The 23692-nt window shown below is 40.2% G+C and overlaps 1 protein-coding gene across 1 annotated transcript in view; it reads left to right on the top strand.

Moving 5' to 3' along the window:
* The first annotated feature begins 264 nt into the window (after positions 1 to 264).
* Positions 265 to 23692, top strand: part of rbms3 (RNA binding motif, single stranded interacting protein) — a 146879-nt gene continuing 123451 nt past the window's right edge. The window contains exon 1 of the mRNA XM_079625312.1: positions 265 to 1195. Coding sequence (XP_079481438.1) covers positions 1121 to 1195 — 75 coding nt within the window. The 5' untranslated portion in view covers positions 265 to 1120. The remainder of the gene's footprint in view (positions 1196 to 23692) is intronic.

Raw genomic sequence — 23692 nt, 5'->3', positions numbered from 1 at the left:
TGTGGTTGACCAGAAGGGGGCCTCGGCTCCTTGCGGTGTCGTCCTCAGTCTCCTCCCCCAGAGTGTGGGTGTAAGAGTAAGTCTTCCCCTTCTACACTACTGAAGCCGTGCAGTGGGCGGCAGTTCTCCCATGAGGACAAACAGAGATAGGCTGGTTAAGACACTCCCCTGGCTGGGAGTGGTTGCAGCCAGCCCGTAGCCCAACCCACCAGGCTGTGGAGGAGGAGGAACACGGCAGTGCCCGAGCTGATCCCTTCAATCTTCCCCACAGTGTGGAGCAGCCGGCAGCGCGCACACACACACTCACACACTCTCACACAGCCACACACACTCACACTCACTCTCGCACACACACTCTCGCGCGCAACAAAGCAGACAGACGAGGGAGGCGTGTAATAAAGAAAAGAACATCACAGAGGAAAAACAGTGGTGCTGCACTTGGAGTTTTCGGATACTGCAGCCTGTCTGGAGTTTGTGCCTCGTAACCTCACGGCTCACGTCTGGTCCTTTCCTGCGGAGGGTTTGAGTCCCGTCAGCTGTGTGCACAGATCCGAATCCAACGACTGTCTACATTGCCGCTTTGTGCATCCGCCAGACGGGAACAAAGTGTGCGACTGGGATATCTGACAAGCTCCTCTGGGAACCGACGCTGCACCGACTGTCAGAGAGAAAGAGAGAGAGTGAGTGAGAAAGAAGGAGCAAGATAGATAGAAAGAGGGCAGTCAAGGGATGAGCAGGAGACTAGAAGCCGGTTTTCCAGAGAAGTGATCGCCACAGTGCCCCCTCCTCTTCCCTCACCTCCTTCCTTCCTTTTCTCCTCTCTCCTGTGCCGCTGCTCTCTTTCTACGCGCACACCTCCTCTGCTATCCCATCCTCGTACCTCCGCTGTCCTTCCATCACCTCCTCCCCTGCTCCCGAAGACGAGTGAAGAGGAGAAGCACGGCGCACACACGCTCGCTCGTGTCTGTATCATCTCATTCTCTCTCTTCATCCTTCCTCGGACTCCGTTCCTCACACGGATCTAGCCTCTAGCTGCGGAACCACAAGCGGAGGCTTTTTGAGTGTTGGATCCCACACGCGAGTCTCTGTCTCCAGCCACAGCCAGAAGGATTCCAGCTACATGGGCAAACGTTTGGAACAGCAACCAATGTACCCCCAGTACACTTACTATTACCCTCACTACCTTCAGACTAAGGTAAGGCACCTTGGTTATCTGGTTTTGTGATGTTTTGATTTAATGCTTCACACACTTCCTTGCGTCCGCATCATTCTGACAGATTTCTGACACACAAACCACATGACCGATACTTGACATGGGCCGCTCTCTGGAGGCGCAAGAGTGCCCATTTATCAAGAATGCATGCACACACTCTTGCACACAAACTCACGATCCAGAGATTCTGTCCTCTCAGCTGCGTAGCCTGTGGTGGAGGGACTTGAATAATTGCATCCATCTCTCTAAGCCCCTACACCACCCGGACGTGGAGAATTGATTACCACAGGCTGATCGATAGTGCCGAGATGCTATCGGGGGCACTGGTGATCTTGGCCTCCCTCTGTGATTCATGAATGTTTTTATGCGCCACGCCCCATAAGAGGCTGGCACTTGCGTTACATGTTTGAGTGAATGAAAGTGGAGAGAGAGAGCTATGATTGGATCTGAGTTTAAAAAATGGCTCTTAGAACAAAGGGTGTGAGGATGCATTTTCCTGATCAACTTGGGGTGAGTAAATTATGAAGTGCAAAAGACGAATGTGAGGGAAAGAAAATTTATGGAAAGTCTTTTGGAGGAGTTGCTTGCTCAACGTTGGCCAAATATGCAAGCGTTCCCAAAAGACACATGATAAACGGCAGTGGCCAAGTCGCTCTCCATCAGCAAGTGTTTATGACCTCTCTCTTTCCCTCCTTTTACCACTGTGTTACACTCCAAAAATGTATTTAGAGCTTGGCCAATCTCAACCATAAAAATCTCATAGGAGCTTGCAGAAAACGACTTGATTGATGCCCTTCATCACTAGTCCATACATGACACTGGCAACAGGCACCGTATTACCCATCAATACACACGCACACACACACTCCCCACTCCTTGTAGCTGCCTTCAAGGTCACGTCAAATTGGATCTTACCCACATCCGCTGTCTAATGAGTTTCTCAAGAGTGTCTCCAAGGGATGTGGGGGCTCGTCCAGAGCATCATGTCTTTGTCCTTCTCTCTTGTCGCAACCAGAAGTCCTTACAACAATAACTCACCTCGCTAAGTAGGGCCTGTCAAAGAGAACGCATGCATATTCAAAAGGTTTAGAATTGCGCAATGTTGGTGATCCTCACCAAAGTAGAGCACTATGGCAAACACTGGAGCATCATGGGTAATGGTCAAATGGGTCGGTCTGGGAATAATTATTGATCTGTAGAATATTAAAGGAGATGGAGGAGGTTTTTTGGCACTGGGAGAGAGTTTCAGATTTCAGATATTCGGTCTCGCCTGTGAAGGATGGAGACCTCATGTGAGCACGGGTCAGTGTGAGTGCGATTGCGTGTGCGTGCGTGATTGGGGATGTAAATGGCCTGTTATTAATCTTGATTCTAGCGTGCTTTCTGAGTGGAGGCATTCCTCCGGGGGAAATCAATCATGAGGGGGAAGAGGGGCAACTGACACACAATCTAACCTCGCTCTCTCTCCCTCTCCCTCTCTGCCCCAATAACGCTCTGTGCGCATTGAGAGGCAAATGTTAAGCAGGGGAAATTATGATGCTACAGTAAGCTGTTAATGTCGAGAATCAGTAATTCAGTTAAATTATATAAAGACCCTGGTATCAATTACATGTAAATTACTTACTTTCATTAAAGTAGGTCCAAAAGAAAATTAAATGTGGCTCAAAATTCACCCATTGTTTTATCATGTGGGTCATAGATATCACTGAACAAGAAATTTGGTGCAAACTAGCTCACGCCTTGGGGCAAGATGTTGTTACACAAAGTAACAGGGAATCTATCTATCTGTAAGGCCTGTAAACTTTTAAACATCAGTGCTTTTTAAACTTACCTCAAAGCTTTCATGCAAGGCTTTGTCAAGCCAACATTTAACGTTTTTTTTAGTCATGTGAATTTTATTAATTTGAATTCTACTTCCTTACTGTCATATTTGAATGGAAATGATTCATCCCTCAATTCGAATTCAATAATAGCATGCAACCCAAATCAATGGATTCACAAATCTCACAATGTAACTGTATTCCCCTAATGTGGATGTCTACAGTACTGATATCACACCACCCTTTCCCCTCTCAGGTTTTAGCAGAACATGGGTGGGTGTATAAACGTGAGTGTGTGGGCTGAGGTATCCTTGACAGAAGCCATACACCAGTGGGATATAAAATAGAATTTAAGGGAGGTTATTCCCCCCTGGTATTGTGTCAACAGAGGCCAGTGGGGCCCCGTCTTCCATTCAATCAGCAGCTAGAAGTCAGAGCTTTATGGTGTGTGTGTGTGTGCATGTGTGTGCATTGATGTTTCAAAAGAAGGGTAAGAGGAAGAGAGCCAGAGCGAGCACTCAAATCCAGAGCCATGAGATTGCATATGCGAGCACGTTTGTGTGTGTGTGTGTGTGGTGTTCGGTTACACTCTGTGGGGTCAGCTTTATGTACAGCAGAAATAACATCCAGTCGGCCGTTTAAACCTCTCCTCTCAGTGGGAGTGCACACTAACTGCCCTGCAGTGAGGTGACATGTGGCTTGCCAGCAATGTTCCTGCTGCATTATGGGAACGATGCATATATGTGGCTCATTATATTTCTGCTGCTCTCAATGTCATTTAGGATTATTACGTTGTGATATTTACTCCGCTTGTGGATAATTACCAGACTGATGCTTCATTTTCCTCTAGCGGCACCAATTTTTTACCACAACGGTGAAAATGCTCTCATCTCCCCTCCTCCAAACAACCTTCATCTGAATAATTAAACTCGTTAATGGACAAGCAATTTTCAGGTATCAACGACAATTTGATTTTCGGTATTCATTACCAACACTGTCATTAAACAGGTGAAAGGATAGATTAAAATCCATAAGCACACTCAGCCGTTTCACACGCAAATGACTCACTGCAACAAATTGAGTAATTTAGACCTAAAATATGCTTAACATTTTGAATAATTGTCTGGTTGTTATTTACATTTTTTTTATGCGGTTATTTGTTCCATCAGATATTGTTGGAAGACAAATCCTGACTCATAATCACTTGCCCTGTCCTGTGTTCTCCCTCCGAGAGTGCAACAATAACATTACTTGTAATAGCATTATGTGATGTTAGACTATAATACGGTTTCTAAAAATTCCACAAAAAGGAAAAATTATATTTGGGTTGTTTGTGCTCTTATTTTTGGGTATATGAGCTTGTCTTGTTGGAAGCGCGCCATAATGACATACACGGAAACATTAACTTACAAGAGCACAGGCTTTGTATGCGTGTGTGAATTATACATGTAAACACTTCCGTCGGGAAAGAATGTTTGCTGTAAGTGTTTGCCTGTAACCATCGAGTTGGGGATTTCAGATCTGCGAGAGTGCTAAATTATGCTTGTCCATGTGTAATTTTTCTGTTAGCATCTGAATGCACGTCTAAACCACAGATAGGGCCCTATGAAATCCTTTTTATTCTTCCCCAATAAGGTTTTATTTCCCCCTCCAATTTTTTTAATTTTTCTGTTTTAATGGTTTAATTAAATTGTAATAATAAAAAAGGATGTCTAATTAATTGAATTCATAAAACTTTAACAATTTATTGACATTTTAACATCTATCTATCTATCTATCTATCTATCTATCTATCTATCTATCTATCTATCTATCTATCTATCTATCTATCTATCTATCTATCTATCATCTATCTATCTATCTATCTATCTATCTATCTATCTATCTATCTATCTATCTATCTATCCATCCATCCATCCATCCATCCATCCATCCATCCATCCATCCATCCATCCATCCATCCATCCAGACAGACAGACAGATGATCGTGAATGTCTTTTGGGAAGCATGCATGCAGCAAACGTTCATATTTTTAGTCCATCAATGTCCTTCTCGTTTCCTCTCCGTCTTTCTCTCCTCTTCCCTCCCTTTTCCTCTCTCTCCCTCTCCTACTGTGTCCTAGGCATTCTCTCCAGCCATCTGTTCAGAGGGGTGGGGTTCACTCTGAAAAGAGGAAGGAACATACTTGGCAAACATACCCATATAGGTGGATCAAATTTTATGCCCAAGACTGTCCTCGTTTCAGGGGTGAAACGCTCTGCATTAGTCATGAACATGAAAGGAAAAGAATACAAAGCGCACAGAAGAGCTGTTTGTAGCAGTACTTCAATATTTTCTGGCCCGTTCTGAAAGTGAAATGTGTTCTCGATTTTCACATCTTGCATCAGAGAGTAATAACTCTGATGTGCATCCAGTCACACAAAAACAATATAAGAATGTGCAAGAAGAAACTTTCATTGTCACTCACGCTGCTGAGTTAAAGTATTAGAACAATAGCATTGATAAAACGAATAGTTCTGGCTGTAAAATCTGATCCGATGAGACATGTAAATATACTGTACAAACAAAAAACCATCCTTTGTTTTCATTATATGAATGTACCAAACTATTAGAAAAAAAAGCTTATTGCTCAATTTGGTTGCTCTTTCATCGCTCTTTTAAACTTAAACTTAAAACGAATCGTACTGATGATTAAAATGAATCTTAATTCAAGCAGATCACATTAAATTAGATTTTACTGTGAATTTCACCATGGGAAAAATCACAGATTGATCCAATTAATCTTAACTGCTTCAGAAAATAAAAAACAATCATCACAGGGCATGTTCACATGCTAAGTATAGCTCCTTTTACTAAATTTAACGCATGGGAAGAAAATAAAGTATAATAATGAGTTATTTCTCATTGAGTGACAAAACACAAACCGCAGCCTTCGCAACAGTAACCACAAAAACTCCCAACGTGACAAATACTTTTCTAAAATCACTTTCAACATTTACTCTTCTGATCCAGTTTAATAATAAACTTTATTTTATATAGCGCCTTTTAAAGTAGCATCTCAAAGCTCTTCACAAGAATAAGTTTAATGCAAAGCATGCTGGGCACTTAAAATCCTCTCTCCAGTTTCAGTTAATGTCATCAAAAAATTATGTATAGTTCCAACATAAATAAATTGAGAATAATGTATATATTTGACAAATTCAAGTGAATTGAAAGTAACCAAATTAAGTTTCAGCTAATTGTAATTACATGTAAAGGCATAGTTCACTCAAAAATACAATTCTGTCATTTACTCATCCTCACAAAAATATATTTCGAAATGGCTTCAAATGTTTTAGTGCATCCATTTAAAACCAATGAGGTCCAAAACAACATCGGTTCCCATTAACTTTCATTGTATCGACAAAATATTTGTATCAATTTAAAATTAAATAAAATTGATTTAAAAAAAGGTAGTGTGTGGGGTAGAAATAGACTTATAAACTACAATACGAGGTGCAATACTTTTAAATATAAAAAGTATTTTTCTTGTGCATCTGGTCAGTGTCACCATCCATGACCAGAACTCATGTGTGGTCCAGGCTATAATGGGGCGACCTGAGCTATAGCTAGTTGGTTTCTATTGGCTTGAGAGAACCAGAGGAGAAAGGCACCGGTCCTGAGGTAATGGCCCTGCTGCATTTTTAATAGAGGACCACTTTGTAACAACCCGAGCCTGATGTATTCTCCCCTTTTAAGGGCCCTGCCATTTCTTTTTTACACACAGCTTGCTTTTAGGCCACTGGCATAAGTGCTCGACAAAGCCTGTGTTCAGGGATAAATGGCCGAGGACGTACAAGCCATAGCCGTGGAAGGCTGCAGCAACACAGGGACTCATTGACGTTTTACCGCCGGCGTCCGAACCAGTTTCTCATTGGCACTGTCGCTGCTGGGCTTTGTGTCTTTGCATCTCGGAGATAAACAAGGAACAAGATTTTAGTTAGAGGTTGAGTGTTTAGCTGTAACTATAGATCAGTGTGGATTTGTAAAGTGATAGTGTTTTCATAGGAAGCAGGGATGTGCTTGAATTGGGATTTTGGTTAAATGGATAATGGATGGATGGATAATCATCTGGAATCTAGATGTATGATGGCATTGTAAGCGGTCGCGCATGCATGTGTGTGTGTGTATAAAACCGGTGGTTAATGAGCTTCAAGTTGTAATTAGCGGTTAGGAACGCTGCTTTTGCTATGAATTCACACAGATAGCAGAGAGGAACAGCATGTGCAGCTTGGCTTTAGTCTCAAACGATAGCCACTCGATTTCAAGAAACAGAGGAGGGATGTAGTGCCTTTCAACCACTCCTGTCATCCCCTCTTCCACCCCTCCCGCGCGTTTTCATCAAGAGACTCATTGGAAAGCGTTTCCCCCTGAAAGCAACCAAGGACAGAGTAGGCGAAGTAAGGTGTCATAAATCCTTGAGAAGGTGCTCCTCATTCCACGGACCCCACCCCCACGCACTCATCTCCCACTCCAACCTTTTCCGTGTCGTGAAAAGTACATGCGAGGACTATGCACACACCTTTTGAGTGTTAAAAGAGCCGCCTATAATAGGATTCAGCTACAGCGATTCTAACCCACCATAACTGTATTCAATTCTCCACGGTCTGGCTTGAAATCAGACCCCAAAAAGGTACATTAAAGACCGCTCTGGGAAAGGCCATTTGTTTTGGCCCCGATTTCAAACCAATGAAGACCGTAAAGATGCCATCTGAAAGGACCCGTTCCTTCCTTCACTTCCCCAGTTGGATAAAGACACTTTGGGGTCTCAAAAGTGCCCAGGGAGCGGGTGATGGTTAAATACAGATTTCCCCACGCCTGCGGAGGCTGCTCTGGGTTGGCATGGCGGCTAGCACGCTGCCTGGGATTAGCTTATGTAAACAGTGCTTTTGTTGGGTTTCGGTTGAATTAATTTGCTCGCCCCATGTGCTTTTATCAGGATAATTTGTGCGGCAGACACTCAAAGACTTGTCCAAACATATCCCCGGGCTCAAGGCTAAATACAGAGCTAGTAATGACACTCAAACGTGTGGCGTGCTCTTTCTCCAGACTTTCCATCATGCTAAATGTGGCCGCTGAGGTCATATGTTTTCTATTGAATGTCAAGGTGAATCACAGCTTTAATGTATACCAGGGTTGTGCAAATTTCTGGATTTAAGAATCAGTGTCCTTTAAAATGATGAATGGGAATTTGAATTAAATTGGCCATACCCCACAGGAAGTTGAAGTGGGATTACCGGAAGTACAATTTACTACATTTTAAATTTATAGAAATGAAACGTTTTCTAGCATTCTGGGATATGAAGTGCATAAATATATTAAATATAAAGAAACACAGTATACAATGCATGTTTGTTTTAATATTCTTTGACTAAAAATCTTGAAAACTGAATTAAAAAACGGGTTAAATTGACATAAACTTTTGCATATTAAATTTCTAAAGGGATAGTTCAGCCAAAAATGAAAACTCACCCTCAAGTTCTTCCAGACTTATGTGAATTTCTTTCTTATGCTGAACACAAAAGAAGATATTTTGAAGATAGTATTTGTCTTTCATACTATGGAAGTCAATGGGGCCCATTCAACTGTTTGGTTACCGACCAAAATATATTCTTCAAAATATATTTTTTGTGTTCAGCAGAAGACAGAAATTCATACAGGTTTGGAACAACTTGAGGGTGAGTAAATGATGACAGAATTAAAATTGTTGGGTGAACTATCCCTTTAAATACTTAAATGCAAAACAATCCGCCTATATTCAGCGAGAATTTTTTTAAATTAAAAATATATAGCATATATGCATTTCTATATATAGCATTTCAAACAGATTCATATGTCTGTAATAGGCTTATAAAACCTTTAAGCTTTCAAACAAAGGCTTTGTTTGAATTTCAATAATTTTTTTATTCAATTCAAATCCGAACTGGATTCTGAAATCAATTCTGAATGGTGCACAACCCTGTTAAATTCAAAAATGTAAATGTCCACCTGAGGCGAAGTCCATTGTGAAAACGGTGATGATTACTCTATTTGTTTGTACATGACTAATATATCCTCAGCTGGTCTGTGGTGGGTTCAGTGAACAGCTGTGCTTGTTAGCCATGGTAAGCTTGAAGGCAGGAGCCTCTGCTTTTGATGGTTCAGTTCACTTGAGTGCGTGGCTGCTAGAGGTGCTAGGTGGTGAAGAAACCAAGCCTGGACTTATTAGCCGAGCTATCTGTCACACAACAGCACTCTTGATTGCGGCTTCTAACGCTCCCTCAAACTGCTGTGTGAAACATAATGAGGGAAAGAAGGACAGAGAGGTCAGACCCATGGCTTAGGGGTTAGCACACACACTCTGAGCAACTGAAGTTCGAGCATTGTATTATTTCCATACCATTCCAGACAAAAATGTGGTAACACTTTATTTTGATGGTCCACTTTAGACATTCTGTAGACTATAAGTAACTTTGCAACCACAAGTCAACTAACTCTCATTAGAGTATTAGTAGACTGTCTGCTTAATATCTGCCAACACTTTATTTTGATGTTCCCCCAACAGACATTATATTAACTATAAGTAACTTTGCAAGTACAAATCAACTTATTTGAACCCTAATCATAACCCTACCAGTCTACTAATCCTCTACTAACACTCTAATGAGAGTTGCAACATTACTTATAGTCAACAGAATGTGTTAAAGGGACCATCAAAATAAAGGGAAGCCAAAAATGTTAATACTTTTCAACAGCTCTGGAAATTGAAAGTTCTCAGATATGTCATAGAAGTATAAATGTTGTCTCAGATGTTTCTCTTAAAATTCGGAGGAATAAAGATGCACAGGAAAAAAAAGGTATTCTGAAATATTATTACTATTGAAATGAACTTTTTTCTATTTTGATATATTTTTCAATTTTAATTTATTTGTGTAATTTATGATGGCAAAGCTGAAATTTCAGCAGCATTACTCCAGTCTTCAAAGTCAAATGATCCTGGAGAATTATTCTAATATGCTGATTTCGTGCTAAAAAAAAAATCTTATTATTATCAATGTTGAAAACAGCTGTGCTGCTTAATAGTTTTGTGGAAACTAATCATTTTTTTCAGGATTCTCTGATAAATAGAATGTTCAAAAAACAGCATTTATTTGAAATAGAATTATTTTGTAACATTTTAAATGTCTTTATTGTCACTTTTGATCAATGGAATGCATACTTGTTGAATAAAAGTATGAATTTCTTTCAAGGAAAAAAAAAAAAAATCTTGCTGACACCAAACTCTTGAATGGTATAAAACATCTTAAAATAATTTCATTAGAAAGTATTAAGAAAAGATTGAGTTTATATAAAGAATTCTCTGACATGTGATTGCAGAATTCCGAATGCTCGAATGCAGTTTGAGACATTTCTTACATCTTGCAGAAAGCAGTAAGATTGCAGTCTTTTTCACAGGACAAAACATCTGTGAAGGAAGTCTCCATTTGATGTCTATTTAATCTCGTTGCTAGAAAAACAATGGAGACGTTATAGAAATCTCATAGAAATCATATTTGTGATTGCTACTTCCTGTGGCTTACTCCGTTATCATTTCCTGTCTCCTTGCTCACAGTCCCTATTAGCCAAGTAGCAAAAAGGCAGAGAATGAACAAGACAAGTGCATGAAGAGATGCAGAAGACAGAAAGGAGATGATGCAGCCGTGACAAGATCCGCCCTAGAGATGTTACAAACAATGTGACCTCATCCTTTCAGCCCCAGCGGTATACGCGCACACAATAGTTATGTCGTTGATTCGATGTGTCTTTTCAAAAGTTTAGGCAGCACCGGAGCACTTTGCTGTTCGCCGCATTCATGTGCTGCATATTTTATTAGCCTCTCCAGTTTTATGAATGATTAAGCTCCTTTGTGTGCGCCGCTCGGCTGCAGCCAGGTCTCACCCTCAACTAGAACATGCGTGTGAACCGCTTTTTCTGCGCATGTGTATCTCTTCATAATGCTCTTTCGAAAACAATGGGCCCCTAAGGGCCTACACTGCCCAGTGTCCCAGGGTTTTACCCTTCTCGTCCTTTTGTGCTAGCGTGCCTTTGTTTGAAATGCTGGCCCAGACTTTCCCCTCTGCACCGAGATTGTATTTCCCAATGCTGGCCGTCGGGATGAGATGCATTTAGCCGGCTAAAGTGGTGCTAGGCACACAAAAAAATAAGTCTTTTGTAGAAGCACAAGCGCTTTCATCTCGCACTGCGGTATCCAGAAAGCAGAAGGGCCTTTTGGGGGAGGATGTTAAACTTTAAAATGTCTTTTAAACTTTCAGACGCATCTATATTCCACTACAGTCTGACTTCCATCAGCTTCCTTTTCTGTCAAAAAAATAAATAAATCTCACACTTCAAAAAAATAAGGTTAGACACGCACTACTGTAGTCGCAGTCTCTGATTGGGGTGCCATTATTTCTGCAAGAAATGGTGGGCGGCTTGACAAATAGGTGTGAGAGGAGAGAGGACACGGGGCATGTCAGAGACGGCGTGCTAATGGCTGTGCGGACACATTCCATAAGAGGACGTGTGTATCGGTGCCCCGGACAACAACTTCACACTAATCATCTCACTCACGCCTTAATGGCCAACATTTGTTTAAAGAAAACAGGGATGCCTGTACGAGCCAATTAGAGTGCATATTGACATTCATGAAGGGATGTCTTTCTCCTTTGTGTGGGTGTTTGTGTGTCTCAATGAATGACCGTGTGTTTGTGGGGTTTCGGATTGAACTCGCGGACGTCGGCAGGCAGGTCAGAATGAGAGGTCGGAGAGAGTCTTGGGTCACAGTCACTCTAACTGTCCGATGATAATTAGACTGCAAACGTGCACGCACACACACACGCAGTACATCCTAGCCTTACTAATGAGCCTATCACTGTCTAAGAGCCACATCTCATATCTCTTACACACACACACACACACACACAAATGGGCGTGTGTGTGTGTGTGTGTGTGTGTGTACACAACTCTCTCAAACCGTCTAAAAAAATACTGACTGCAGCTCAATTTTGCCATTGCACAGAATTTACCGGTCTGATGGAGATTTACTTTTTTTTGTTTTTTCTGTGAGGAAGACAACTTTGTGTGAAGAAGGTTATGTTATAGGTTATTGTCAATCTTGACATCTGTCCAAGCTCTTTATTGCATAGATTCATAAAGACGAAGGTTTTTGCGAAGCGGATCAACTAATTGAAGATTCAATACAAAATATTGATTGACTAAATTATGACAGAAATTGAACTATTCAATAGATGAACTATTCAATTTGAAACACTATTGTCCAGGAATAGTTAATTTACCACTCTACAGATAAAGCGTAGTTGGGATCATTTCGGTTTCGACTCCGAAGTGATAAAATTCTGTTTCACAATTTTAAGGCCAGACAAGTAGTTTAAGGCTTGGTTGGTTTGTAGAGAATTACAAAACTGCGCACATATATTCAAATGCGCATAACTATATAATTCATTCTTAATGCGCACGTGAGCGCCATCAGCGTTTCTCACAGCAGGTTCGCGTTTAAAGTCTGTGTAGAGAGAACGATGTCGTCTTAGCGGCCTCTAATTTAATAACTAATGATCCTTGCGACGGAACTGAATCAATAAAAACTAACTTTAGCTGGAAAATATCTTTATTCAAGAACCGCTATAAAGACAAAACAATCTCTGTTACCTTAAATTATCCGTTTACTACCCTAAAGCCGCTTTGAAACAATCTACATTGTTAAAAGCGCTATATAAATGAAGATGACTTGACTTGACTTTAAAAAATACGATTTCAATATACATTGGTACTCAGATATATTCAATGGCACAATAATGCTACTTATCATAGATAGATAGATAGATAGATAGATAGATAGATAGATAGATAGATAGATAGATAGAATGAAACAGGGATATAACACAAACTCTTCTCTTTCCTAAAAGAAAGGCCACAAGCTGTCTATCTCCCACTGCCAGCCCAGTTAAACTCCTCACGCTTGAGCTGAGCTGGGTTTGCATAATTCAGCAGGGTGGGCAAATCCAGATTTACAGATTATCATGGTTAACAGCACAAAGGCACATGAGAGCTAGAGAAGAGATGAAAAGATAAGCACACACACAGACATACAAACACACAGTATTGCCATGTCGGTATCTTCTGTATTGATTACGTCCTTTTATAGCCACCAAAAGTGCTGTTCACACACCGTGCACACAAATCACAGCAATTAGGTCTGCGCTGAGCCACACTTCAGATTTCACACAGCTTTCAGTCAGTTTTCAAACTTTTCAAACCGCACCGACACATTATTTGACTTGATTCTCTGTCATAACGACTTGATATTCTGTCATCTCGTATAGCACACACTGCCAATCCTTTTTTCCGCTGCCTTATAGCTTTTCAAGCTATTCAATTTTATGCCAGCTTTGCCAAAGAATCGTTGCACTATTTTTTTTTCCCCAGAGAATTTTATTAAAGGTCCTAATGGAAGATGCGGTGCTGCTGTTGATTATAGAAAAGAACCTGTTACCTGAGGCATATCTAGTCTCCAGAGCAGGTTTTAGCGTAATAGGACAGAGAATCTTCAAAGCCGAGAGTTCTCACAGGCGGCAGCTCTGGTTTTTGAACAAAAGGAAAAGCTTCCTCTGGTCTCCACAGATGTTATCTGGTCAAATTGGCTCTGGACTTTGTCAAGAGTGTGTTCCTGTTTGAATATACGGTGGGTGTCTGTTGTAAATGCCTCACTGTTTCCATTGTGAAACTGGTTTGTGTAGAACATTAACTTAGGAATTAATCCAATATGAGGAGAAGGTCAGATCATGGACGGCACGCTGCACAGAACAGATTTCACATTTTGTGGGACTGCAGCTTTTTGTAACAGTCAAAATTGTAATGAGAATAATTATCACATAAAATGTTCCAGTCTTAAAGGAACAGATCATCTAAAAATGAAAACTCACCCAAAACCGTATGCTGTTGTTTGAAGAATCATAATGCTGTGACTAGTCCAGTTACTACATCTGTTAAGCCCCACAATCTCACAAAAAAGACAAAACAACAACAACACGATAGCCCATATGGCTTGTAATCTACATTCCAAGTCTTCTGAAGTCATAGCATTATGTGAGGAAGAAACTTACCGTACATTTATGTCCTTATTCGAAACTTACCGTACATTTATGTCCTTATTCATTGATAATTATCTCTTGGATTGTTACCTCAAAAACATTTCACTGAAGATTTGGAATATAGACATAAGTAACTGCATTTGTTTTCCAGAAAGAATATCGCTTTAAAACAATATCAATTCTTATTTAACAATACATTTGCTTGAGAATAGTAAGACTTATTTTCATGGGCTTGAATACTACATGTCTTACTGAATTGGCAGATTTATTTTTCTACTTGTTTTGACCTTGTTTATAAAAACCCTGCCAGTTTAGTAGGACAAAATACACTAAAGATACATTCTTCAAAGATACGTTCTTGGAAAACAAGTCTTAATATCTTATGCGGTGTTGCCTCTCAAGTATTTTAACTGGAAATTCTTTCTTTTCTAAAGAATAAGGCCTTTTTTTGCAGCGTTGTCACTGGTAACCAATGTTGTAAAGATCTAATTCATACGGGTTTGGAAATACATGAAAGTGAGTAAATGACTGCATTTCCATTTTTGGCTAAATTATCCCATGAATAGGTTAATAAAATGAAATACAGCTGCAGTGGTCATCAAAGCAAATCATGCGGGTTGTGGCCTCTCTGGTTATAACAGTATGAAAGCTGTCGGATATGGAAAGGTGTGTACTTTCTAGAGCTTTGGACTGAATTCCTCGCAGACTGCAGACACAGCTCGAGTCGTTCCAGGTAGGTTTCAATTTCAAATGCATTCTCTCTCTCTCTGTCTCTCTCTCTCTCGAGTGGAGCGCTGATCCCTCACCCTTACGTTGAGTCTGCGTTACTGGAAACCAGCTGCAGAGAGACTCCCAGAGGTGTGTGTGTGCCAGGATCACCACTAACCACCAATTAAACCGCACAGTCTTTTCAAAGAATCAATTATTAAAAACAAGAGGTACTTCACAGAGTCCTGCCTCTCATGTACTCTCTCTCTCTCTCTCTCTCTCTCTCTCTCTCTCTCTCTCTCTCTCTCTCTCTCTCTCTCTCTCTCTCTCTCTCTCTCTCTCTCTCTCTCTCTCTCTCTCTCATCCTTTTTGTGTCTTTTATCCCTCTTTCTTTCACTCTATCACCGTTCCGAATCGTTTATGCATCCCTCCCTCTCTCCACCCTGCCTATACTCGGCGCACGCAGGCTTTTCTCAGGTAACACTGCTGCATTCCAGAAGAGGACAGTGATACGACCGCATTGTGCTAGACACGCAGAGCTGTAGGAAAATCCCCACCCTTGCTTTAATGATGTTGCAAGGGAACAGCCTGCCATCTACTTCAGTAACTTGATCAGCGCAAGCATGCATGTGTGTATGTGTCCTGCGAGCTGGTGCACTGGAGCAGCATTCAGCTCTTATGGTGCAGTGTTCGACTAAACAGCACTATCACGCTCAGCGCAACTCCTAATGGGTCTAGCGAAAGAGGCCTGGCTCAAGCGGATGTCCGCCGCCTGTACCATAATTGGCGTTCAGACAGTAGGAGAGACAGCAAGGGCTGGGTTAGTATGTGCTGGCAATCACCCGCGAATACCGCACGATTGTTATTATGCACAAATAATTGGATTTTTCTTTTTTTGTCATTCTATTCTCTTCACCCCCACACTTTTCCATCATATGCTTAAAGCAGAAGAGCCACACTGACATTACACCGAGACTCAACCCTGATCATGTGTATGAATGATCACATTGTGTCCGGCAAACACAAATATCTCAAGAGATAATTACATTGAGTGGGTGGACAAACAAAACAGAATTGAAAACAGAACACTGTCCGTCCCACATCAGAATGTGCTCATAGGTTGAAAAAACACAAGCGGTAAAGGAAGAGGTCACTAAAAAAAAATCTGTCATTATTTACTCACCTCAAGTCAGGTCAAACCTGCATGACTTTCTGTTTTCTGTGGAACACAAAATAACTTTCCTGGCCACCATTTTCAAAATAATGAAAGTACCGGTAAACGAGGACGATGATGCGTGCATGTCTCATAAAAGTGGTCCATACTTGTGCACTATATTCCAAGTCTTCTGAAAAAATATTTTGTGTGACAAACCACAATTTAAGTCATGATCTCTGTGAATATTTTCCAGTAGGCTGTTGCAACTCGATTTAGTGAATCAGAGTTGAACTTGTGAACTGGATGAATGATTAAGAGTGGTTCTGTGAACTGGATCAGCTGATGCATTTAAAGATCCGACTGATAATTATTCAGTCTTGAAATGTACATCGCTACTGATCACATGAACATGGCAATAAGAGCTTGAGTGGATGTTTTTTGGTGCTTTTTTGCCATATGAAGAAAGAAAGACAATGGTGGTTAATAGTGTTAAAAAATAAATGTAAATCATGACAGAATCAACATTTTTGGGTGAACTATACCTTTAAGACTCGAATCATGCATTATTTACACAATCTTCTAGACGCATAACAGGTCATGTGTGCCGCCATATAAATCAGGTTATCTTGAGTTATGACAACGAATTAGACAAGGACAGGAAGGTGGAGGTAGAGCTAATTATTTGTATTCCACAATCTAATAAACCACGCACATGATATCTTGTAACATGACATCCTGTTGGCTTTATATTATGCATTCGTTGTATGGACTCCACATGGGCTAAGAGATCATCTTAGCGTCCTACGCCTGGACCAAAGCCACGTCCTTGAGGGCACGCTCTGACACAGCAGCACCCTTGTGGATCTCCCGAAAAGCGTCCGCACACCCACGCAACACAACATGCGTCGGACACACAGCCGCAGGACATGGACGCGTATGAGGCTTGACTGTAATGCAGCCTTTTTTAAGATCAGAAATCATTAAATGTATACAAAAATAATGACTTAAAAAAAACACTGCCACTGGTCACCCCAATGTGTGTCAGGCTGGACGGGACGCTCAAACCAATGGGATCAAGGATCGACTGGTTAGTATGGGCCTGGGACAAAAAGCATCTTTCTGCAATGACTGATATTCGAAAGATAAACTATACAGAGAACCCTATCATTTGGTACAATACTATAATATTCAAGGTTAAAATTAACACTAGAGCCCAAACTATTATAAACTGCTATTATATATAAGATATAATACTTACACTGAAATGATTGAATACAACTCAGTTACACATAGTTTTGAAAAACTCTTATATTTATTTATTTATTATCATATATTTATTTCAAACATGCACATAGAATTCACAGTAAATAAGCTCTTCTCTAGTTTTTTTTTAACGATTAAACTGTAAACATCAGATAACTTTCCTGAGGTAAATGCAACGTTTATGGACTTTTTGTTTTGTTAGTTGTTCACAAGCTGTTTTAATGACGTCTTTCTGCGGGTGAAACACTAATTGAGCGATGACATGAGATATTTCGGTAAGTTGTACTGTATCATTCAACATACCTAAAAGTTCATGCATTCTTTTCAGAAGTAACGATATACATATATATACATATACATAACAATATATATATTAACCATTTCATACTGCATGTTTTTGGATTGTGGGGGAAACCGGAGCACCCGGACAAAACCCACCCAGACACTGGGAGAACATACAAACTCCACACAGAAATGCCCTCCTGGCTAAATATTAAATAATATGCATATGTATATTATATATGTATATATAACATGCAAAATAATAACCAATTATTATATATTATTATAATATAACCAATTGTTGTTTTTTTGTCTTTGCATATTAAACTGGGGTTTAAGAAACTAAGAACTAAGAAAAACACTTTCACATGGTACATTTAGCGCATCGAATTTCAGCACAGAAAATGGTTGTATACTGTCTAGCCTAAAGCATCTCTCATCCGCTTCAATAATAGAAAGAAAAAAAAAATAGTTTTAACCTTTCATGGTAATTTGACACGGCCTTTAAATCATTCCTAGCACAGAGTATGTCTTGATCATCATCTGCATGGCCAGCGACTGTTTTGTTCCCCTCTTCCTCTGTTATCGATCAAATCAGGCTCCAGCATTTAGTGAACTGATGAAGGACTAGGTATGAAAATTGATTAATGGCTGCTTCAATGTCACTCGTATTCAGTGACCATTTGAGGGAATATAATACTCTGTCCATGGACTGGCTATCTCTCTCCATCTCAATGTCAGCATCGAGCTTAGCTGAGGTTTCTGTAACACCCAGAGAGGGTGACATTGAGACATGGATCTCTGTCTTTTTATCATTTATTTATTTATGTACGTCCGAAAGAGCATTGAAGCGCAAGGCTGTATGAGATCCTCAACATATAGATCGCATTTGGAGACCACACACACACACACTCTCTCTCTCTCTCTCTCTTTACTAACATGATGTGACAACATTTGATGATGTGTGATTAATGGAGTGCAGAGCTGATGACTCAATGTGGAGGGAGGCACAAGGACACGCGGCATGTATGACTCTTTATCATCTGTGTGTGTGTGTGTGTGTGTGTGTGTGTGTGTTCTGGTACAGCAGCTGTAGAGAGAGGCCAAGAACTGCAGAGCATAATTTGATTCTATATCTTTGAAGTGCTATAGCTTAGTAGTATCATAAGGTATACAAAATTATAAATTATATTATTCTGTGCGGTCAGATAAAGGATACACATTTCATTCATTTTATATGAACTTTATATACAGTATATTAATAATTTTATTAGAATTTTATATGAAAGTATATACCTGTTATTGCATTTCCCTGTTTCCGAGTCTGTTCCGTAACTACCGGTATATATATATATATATATATATATATATATATATATATATATATATATATATCATCAGTTACCATATCTGCACTACATTCCCCATAATCATTCCTGGCACTCATCTGCACGTAATTCCTAATCATACACACCTGCACTGCATCTCCCGCATCTAGTTCTGCTACTTAAGCACACACCTTGCACCAGTTCAGGGTCCGGTCTTGTTTATAGACATTGTTTGGACTACCAACCTGATGCTGGTGATTATACTCCAGCGATTATTCTCCTATGTCATTCCTCTCCAAATTTCTCCAGCGTGTGACCGCTTCTTGTCTCCTGGTCCTTCGTGTGTGTGTACTCGCCTACCATTTCATCCATCACGATCTCCTGCACCTGTAAGACAAAGGCTTTCCATTACCATCCATCTCCAGTCAACGATAACTCTCATTGTCCAGTTCACTCGCCTGTTTCCCACCATTTTGCTCAGTGCTGCTGTATAAAGAACCTGTTATTGCATTTCCCTGTTTCCGAGTCTGTTCCGTAACTCTATATATATATATAAAAAAAGGTGTTTCCATGATATTTCCTCTGTGGTATTTTTATTATTATTATTAAGAACCAAATTCCCACATTTTCTGTATTGGAACATTTTCAAATGATTGTAGATTTGTTTTGTTTGTTAAATGAAACCTATACCAATCCAGTGGTAAAATAGACCCTGATACTGTTTCAACATACGAGTATTATTGTCCATAATACCTTAAACAAAAACCATGGTATATTGTGTGGTAGTTTTAAAGGTGTATTAGCTGTGATCTGAAAAGTTATCTAAAAAACGTTCAGTGCAGAAAATTTCACACAATGTTCTCAATTTCATGATATCTTTGCTTTGTTGGATGAATCTCATCTACTGTGAAAGTTTCAAGGAGCAGAACCTTTAGCCTGATACTTCATGTGCACATCACTGTCAGTGCTGAATAAAGCAATGTTATCTTCCTGCCATCAAATCACTGAAACATGGATGTGACCCCTAAAACCCACCCAGCCTTCATGTGATGCCAATTAACAGTAGCTGATTCTCATACAGCTTCTGGGAACGAAGAAAAAAAAAAAAAAAGATGTTGGGGAGAGGAATTCCCTTGAATAGGTCTAGTCCGGAGTTCTTGGAAGCCCTGATGCAAAAGCAAACCTGATGAAGGAATTTTAATGAAGGCAGAGGAAGTGAGCTCTTCTCAAGCTAAATGAATTGTGTATGACTCTTGACCAGAAAAAAAAAGTCATTGACTTCCTCTCATTTTCTTTCTCTATGCATCCTGTATTCTCTTAAAGGAAAACTTTTTACATTTTAATTTGACTAGGCCTAATTTAAAAACACTGTTTTATAAACTTAAATGGAGTTTAATGATTGGTCCAGTAATTAGCATAAAGGAAATGCAGAAGATTAGTCTATAAAACCCCTGCTCACTGAGGTGACAGATGTTCAAAATATATATTTTTTTGAACAGCGATATGGGTCTGGCAAGGGCCCTAATGAATTTGACAAACTGTGGAGAAATCATGACCCAGTGGCTCAATGCTTCTAGTGAACAGAGACGTTTCTAATTGATTGATAAGACCTCACCATGTCCTCCACTTTGTTGCCGGGGCAACAGAGGTTGGCGCACTGCTACCGTCTGTGCGGCTCTCTGAGCGGTCTGGTTCGAAGCGAACGGCACATTCGGATGTTAATTTCAGCAGGAAGATTGGGAGACGAGAAGAGAGAATGCTATCAGACTGTTTCTTGTAACAATACAAGAGGAAGTCATTCTCAGATTAAAATGGACTGCTGCGGATTTGCAGGCTTCCATCTCCCGTTCATATGCAAATAAGCACACTCTGATTGTTTCCTCGTATTTGAATGTGCTGTGCTTGCCCCTGAGGGGACGGGGATTTTGCGGGTCACGAAGGAAGGGGTATTTAAATAGAGAGACATCCGCTAATGTAGTGTACGAATTAACTCGGAATTTGGCCTAAATTCCAGATGCATTTAAATCCAGGCAAACTTTATTTGAAGTTTTCAGCCCCTTTGGAAAAAAAAAGGACAATTAAAACCTGAGCCACTCAGCATTCTTAGTTTCCATACATGCTAACTTAGTTAAACCTTGACCTCAGCAAGGAAAGAGGTGGGGTGCTTTCTGAATATACCTAAGAGAAATTAGCATATATCTGCATGATAAGGAGGTGGTAATGATTATTCATGCATCGCAAATACTCGAGAGGTCAAACAATTGTGGTGAATAATCCTTTAGTGTCATCACAGCGGAGCCACAGATGTGAGCCAATTCTGTGTGGAATGAGGCGCGGATTGTCATATGTTGCGTAGGCGCGCGAGTTTGATTGCAAACTGAGTGTGAACCTTTGCTTGCTGTGCTGTCGTGAGAGAGGTCGGTGAGGAAGATGTTGTTAGTGCTGTCTAGGCGAATGTTTGTGTAACTCGTTCATGACATTAACGGTGCGTGGGCCTGACGTTAACAAGCTGGAGTGTGGTTGAGCGTCTGGAACAGAGTGTTTCTTCAATTAAAGCCGGCTTATTTGTCTTCACATTCCTGCTGACAGGAAGAATTATGAAATATACAGGCTGGTGCTCTGGTACCCGTTTAGTCTGCGTGTGGTCCAATTCCACTTTGTAGTTTCTCAGAGGGTCAAACACATGAAACATGTAGGCAAAAAGTATCTAGGAGGCAAGTGAACATCATTCGTTTCAGACCTCAGACAACACATCTTCAAAAAAGAATGAACGTTTTCAAACAGGTTTCCAAAAACACTCTCCCTGTCTGCCATTAAACAGACAATCCTGCCGCCAAACTCAAGGTTGAGTGTGTTAATGTGTTGGGTGGTTCAGGCTTAGGCCTCAGGATGCTAAAACAAACAGAACAAAGTTCTGAAAGCACCTGAGAGCCAATTTTCAGAGGAATCAAACTGAAAAAGGAAAGTACATTACCATTCAAAAAAATACAAACTTCAGCTGTAATTTAACAAACTGATGGTTCGTCTGAAATTGCGTAGTATACATTTGAATTTGAACTTACTTTGCGACCGTTAAAAAACGATGTTCTATATAGTATAAATGTGTGTAGTATGAAATCTGGAAATACTACATTGGCATTGTCATTATCATGTGACCTACCAGCATCAGTTGTGTCGCTTCACCTATATTCATAAATCTTCTCCCGTGACCTCATGGGATAGTAGTGTCCATCGAATGCACACTTCAGAATGTCGCCGAAAGCAGTGGGTCATCCTAACTTTTTTTCCGAATATTATGAATATTGTTTTTGGCATGCTATATAAGGAAGTATTGTATTTCGGACGCAGCATAAGTGCTTGCTAAAACCATGTCACTTACTGATTTTTTTGTAGATCATTCTGGATGTGACCAAATATGGCCTTGTCCAATATTGACCCTTCACTATGCTCAGCTCCCCTTGGTTATTGTTACTAACTTCAAAAACTTTATACAGAATATCCTAAATAAACTGGAGATGTCTGTAAACAAAGTGATTTTCAGTAAAATGTGCTCATTGGATAATATTTTTTACATAGGCCATACTGAATTGTGCCAGTGCAAAGCATTTTTATCTGCCTTTGTTCTCTACTGATTTTTATTATGCCGAAAAACTGCAGAGAAGTAGCATTAATGTACTTGTGTGCAAATGTATTTGTTCTTACCAATGTTTTACGTATTCATTTGGGAATGAGGGCCAAATCCACAAGCAATTCACAAGATTCATTTAAATATTTGAAGAAGAAGAAGAAGAAGAAGAAGAAGAAGAAGAAGAAGAAAAAAAACACTATCTGGGCACCTTGTGGTTCTATTATTAGAGCAACAATGCTTTATTTTAAATTTGGATAAAGTCCATAAAATTGTATTATCCAACTACCCAAACACACACATCCTCTAGTCTATAGCAATGGCAAGAGAAAATGGCCAAATGGCAACAGTTGCTAAGGTAGTAAAGGGTCAATTAGTCCTTCTTTTCCACCAGTTTGACCCATTCAAGCCAATTAGTGGAGCAGTTGCGAAGATAACAGATGGGTATTATCCTATTCACAGCCAATCATAGTGCTAAAGAGGCACTGCCTCTCGTCACATAACTTTTAGCTTCTTTTTTGCAGCTACACATTCATGCCGTGCTTTAGGATCTTAATGAGAATGCAATATACTCAAGAAAGGGAAAGAAGACACTGCCTTTATCTGCTGGTATTGCTCTGGGACAGTGTTACTTCAGAAAATAAATATAAGATCCAATATAATAATTTGACATTTCTCAGGCATGATTCCTGGGAAAAGAAGGCCCATGTTGGCTGACACTGAAAAGGCATTTTTATGATTTATGACACTGATCATTGACATGCTCACTTCCTGCAAGTGTACTTTGTTTGAGTCACAAGCCAAATGACAGGCTCAATGTCATGCCTGCGAAGGAAAGCGTTTATCATTTCATCAGTAATGATCGCCTTCCATATCTCCAGCACAAAAGAAAGCTGTAGAAGAAGACCATCCCTTTATTTCATATGAAATTCTGCAAATCAAAGAGGCTCTAATGCAGCAAGCTATCGACTATGAGCTTTAATGGCAGAGAGCACTCAATGCCCGCTTGCACAGAGCTTAAAGCTCGCTTGCTTGCTCGCTCTCCCTCTCCACAAGAAATCTCCCTCCTACCTTTGCTGCAGTAACTCTAACGTATAGATCTTCTTGAGAGCCTAATGGGCTAATGCATGTG

This window comes from Phoxinus phoxinus (assembly GCF_949152265.1).
Source record: "Phoxinus phoxinus genome assembly, chromosome: 10".
NCBI classification, from domain to species: domain Eukaryota; kingdom Metazoa; phylum Chordata; class Actinopteri; order Cypriniformes; family Leuciscidae; genus Phoxinus; species Phoxinus phoxinus.
The sequence above is the reverse complement of the archived record's forward strand: the minus strand, read 5'-3'. Positions and strand labels throughout refer to the sequence as shown.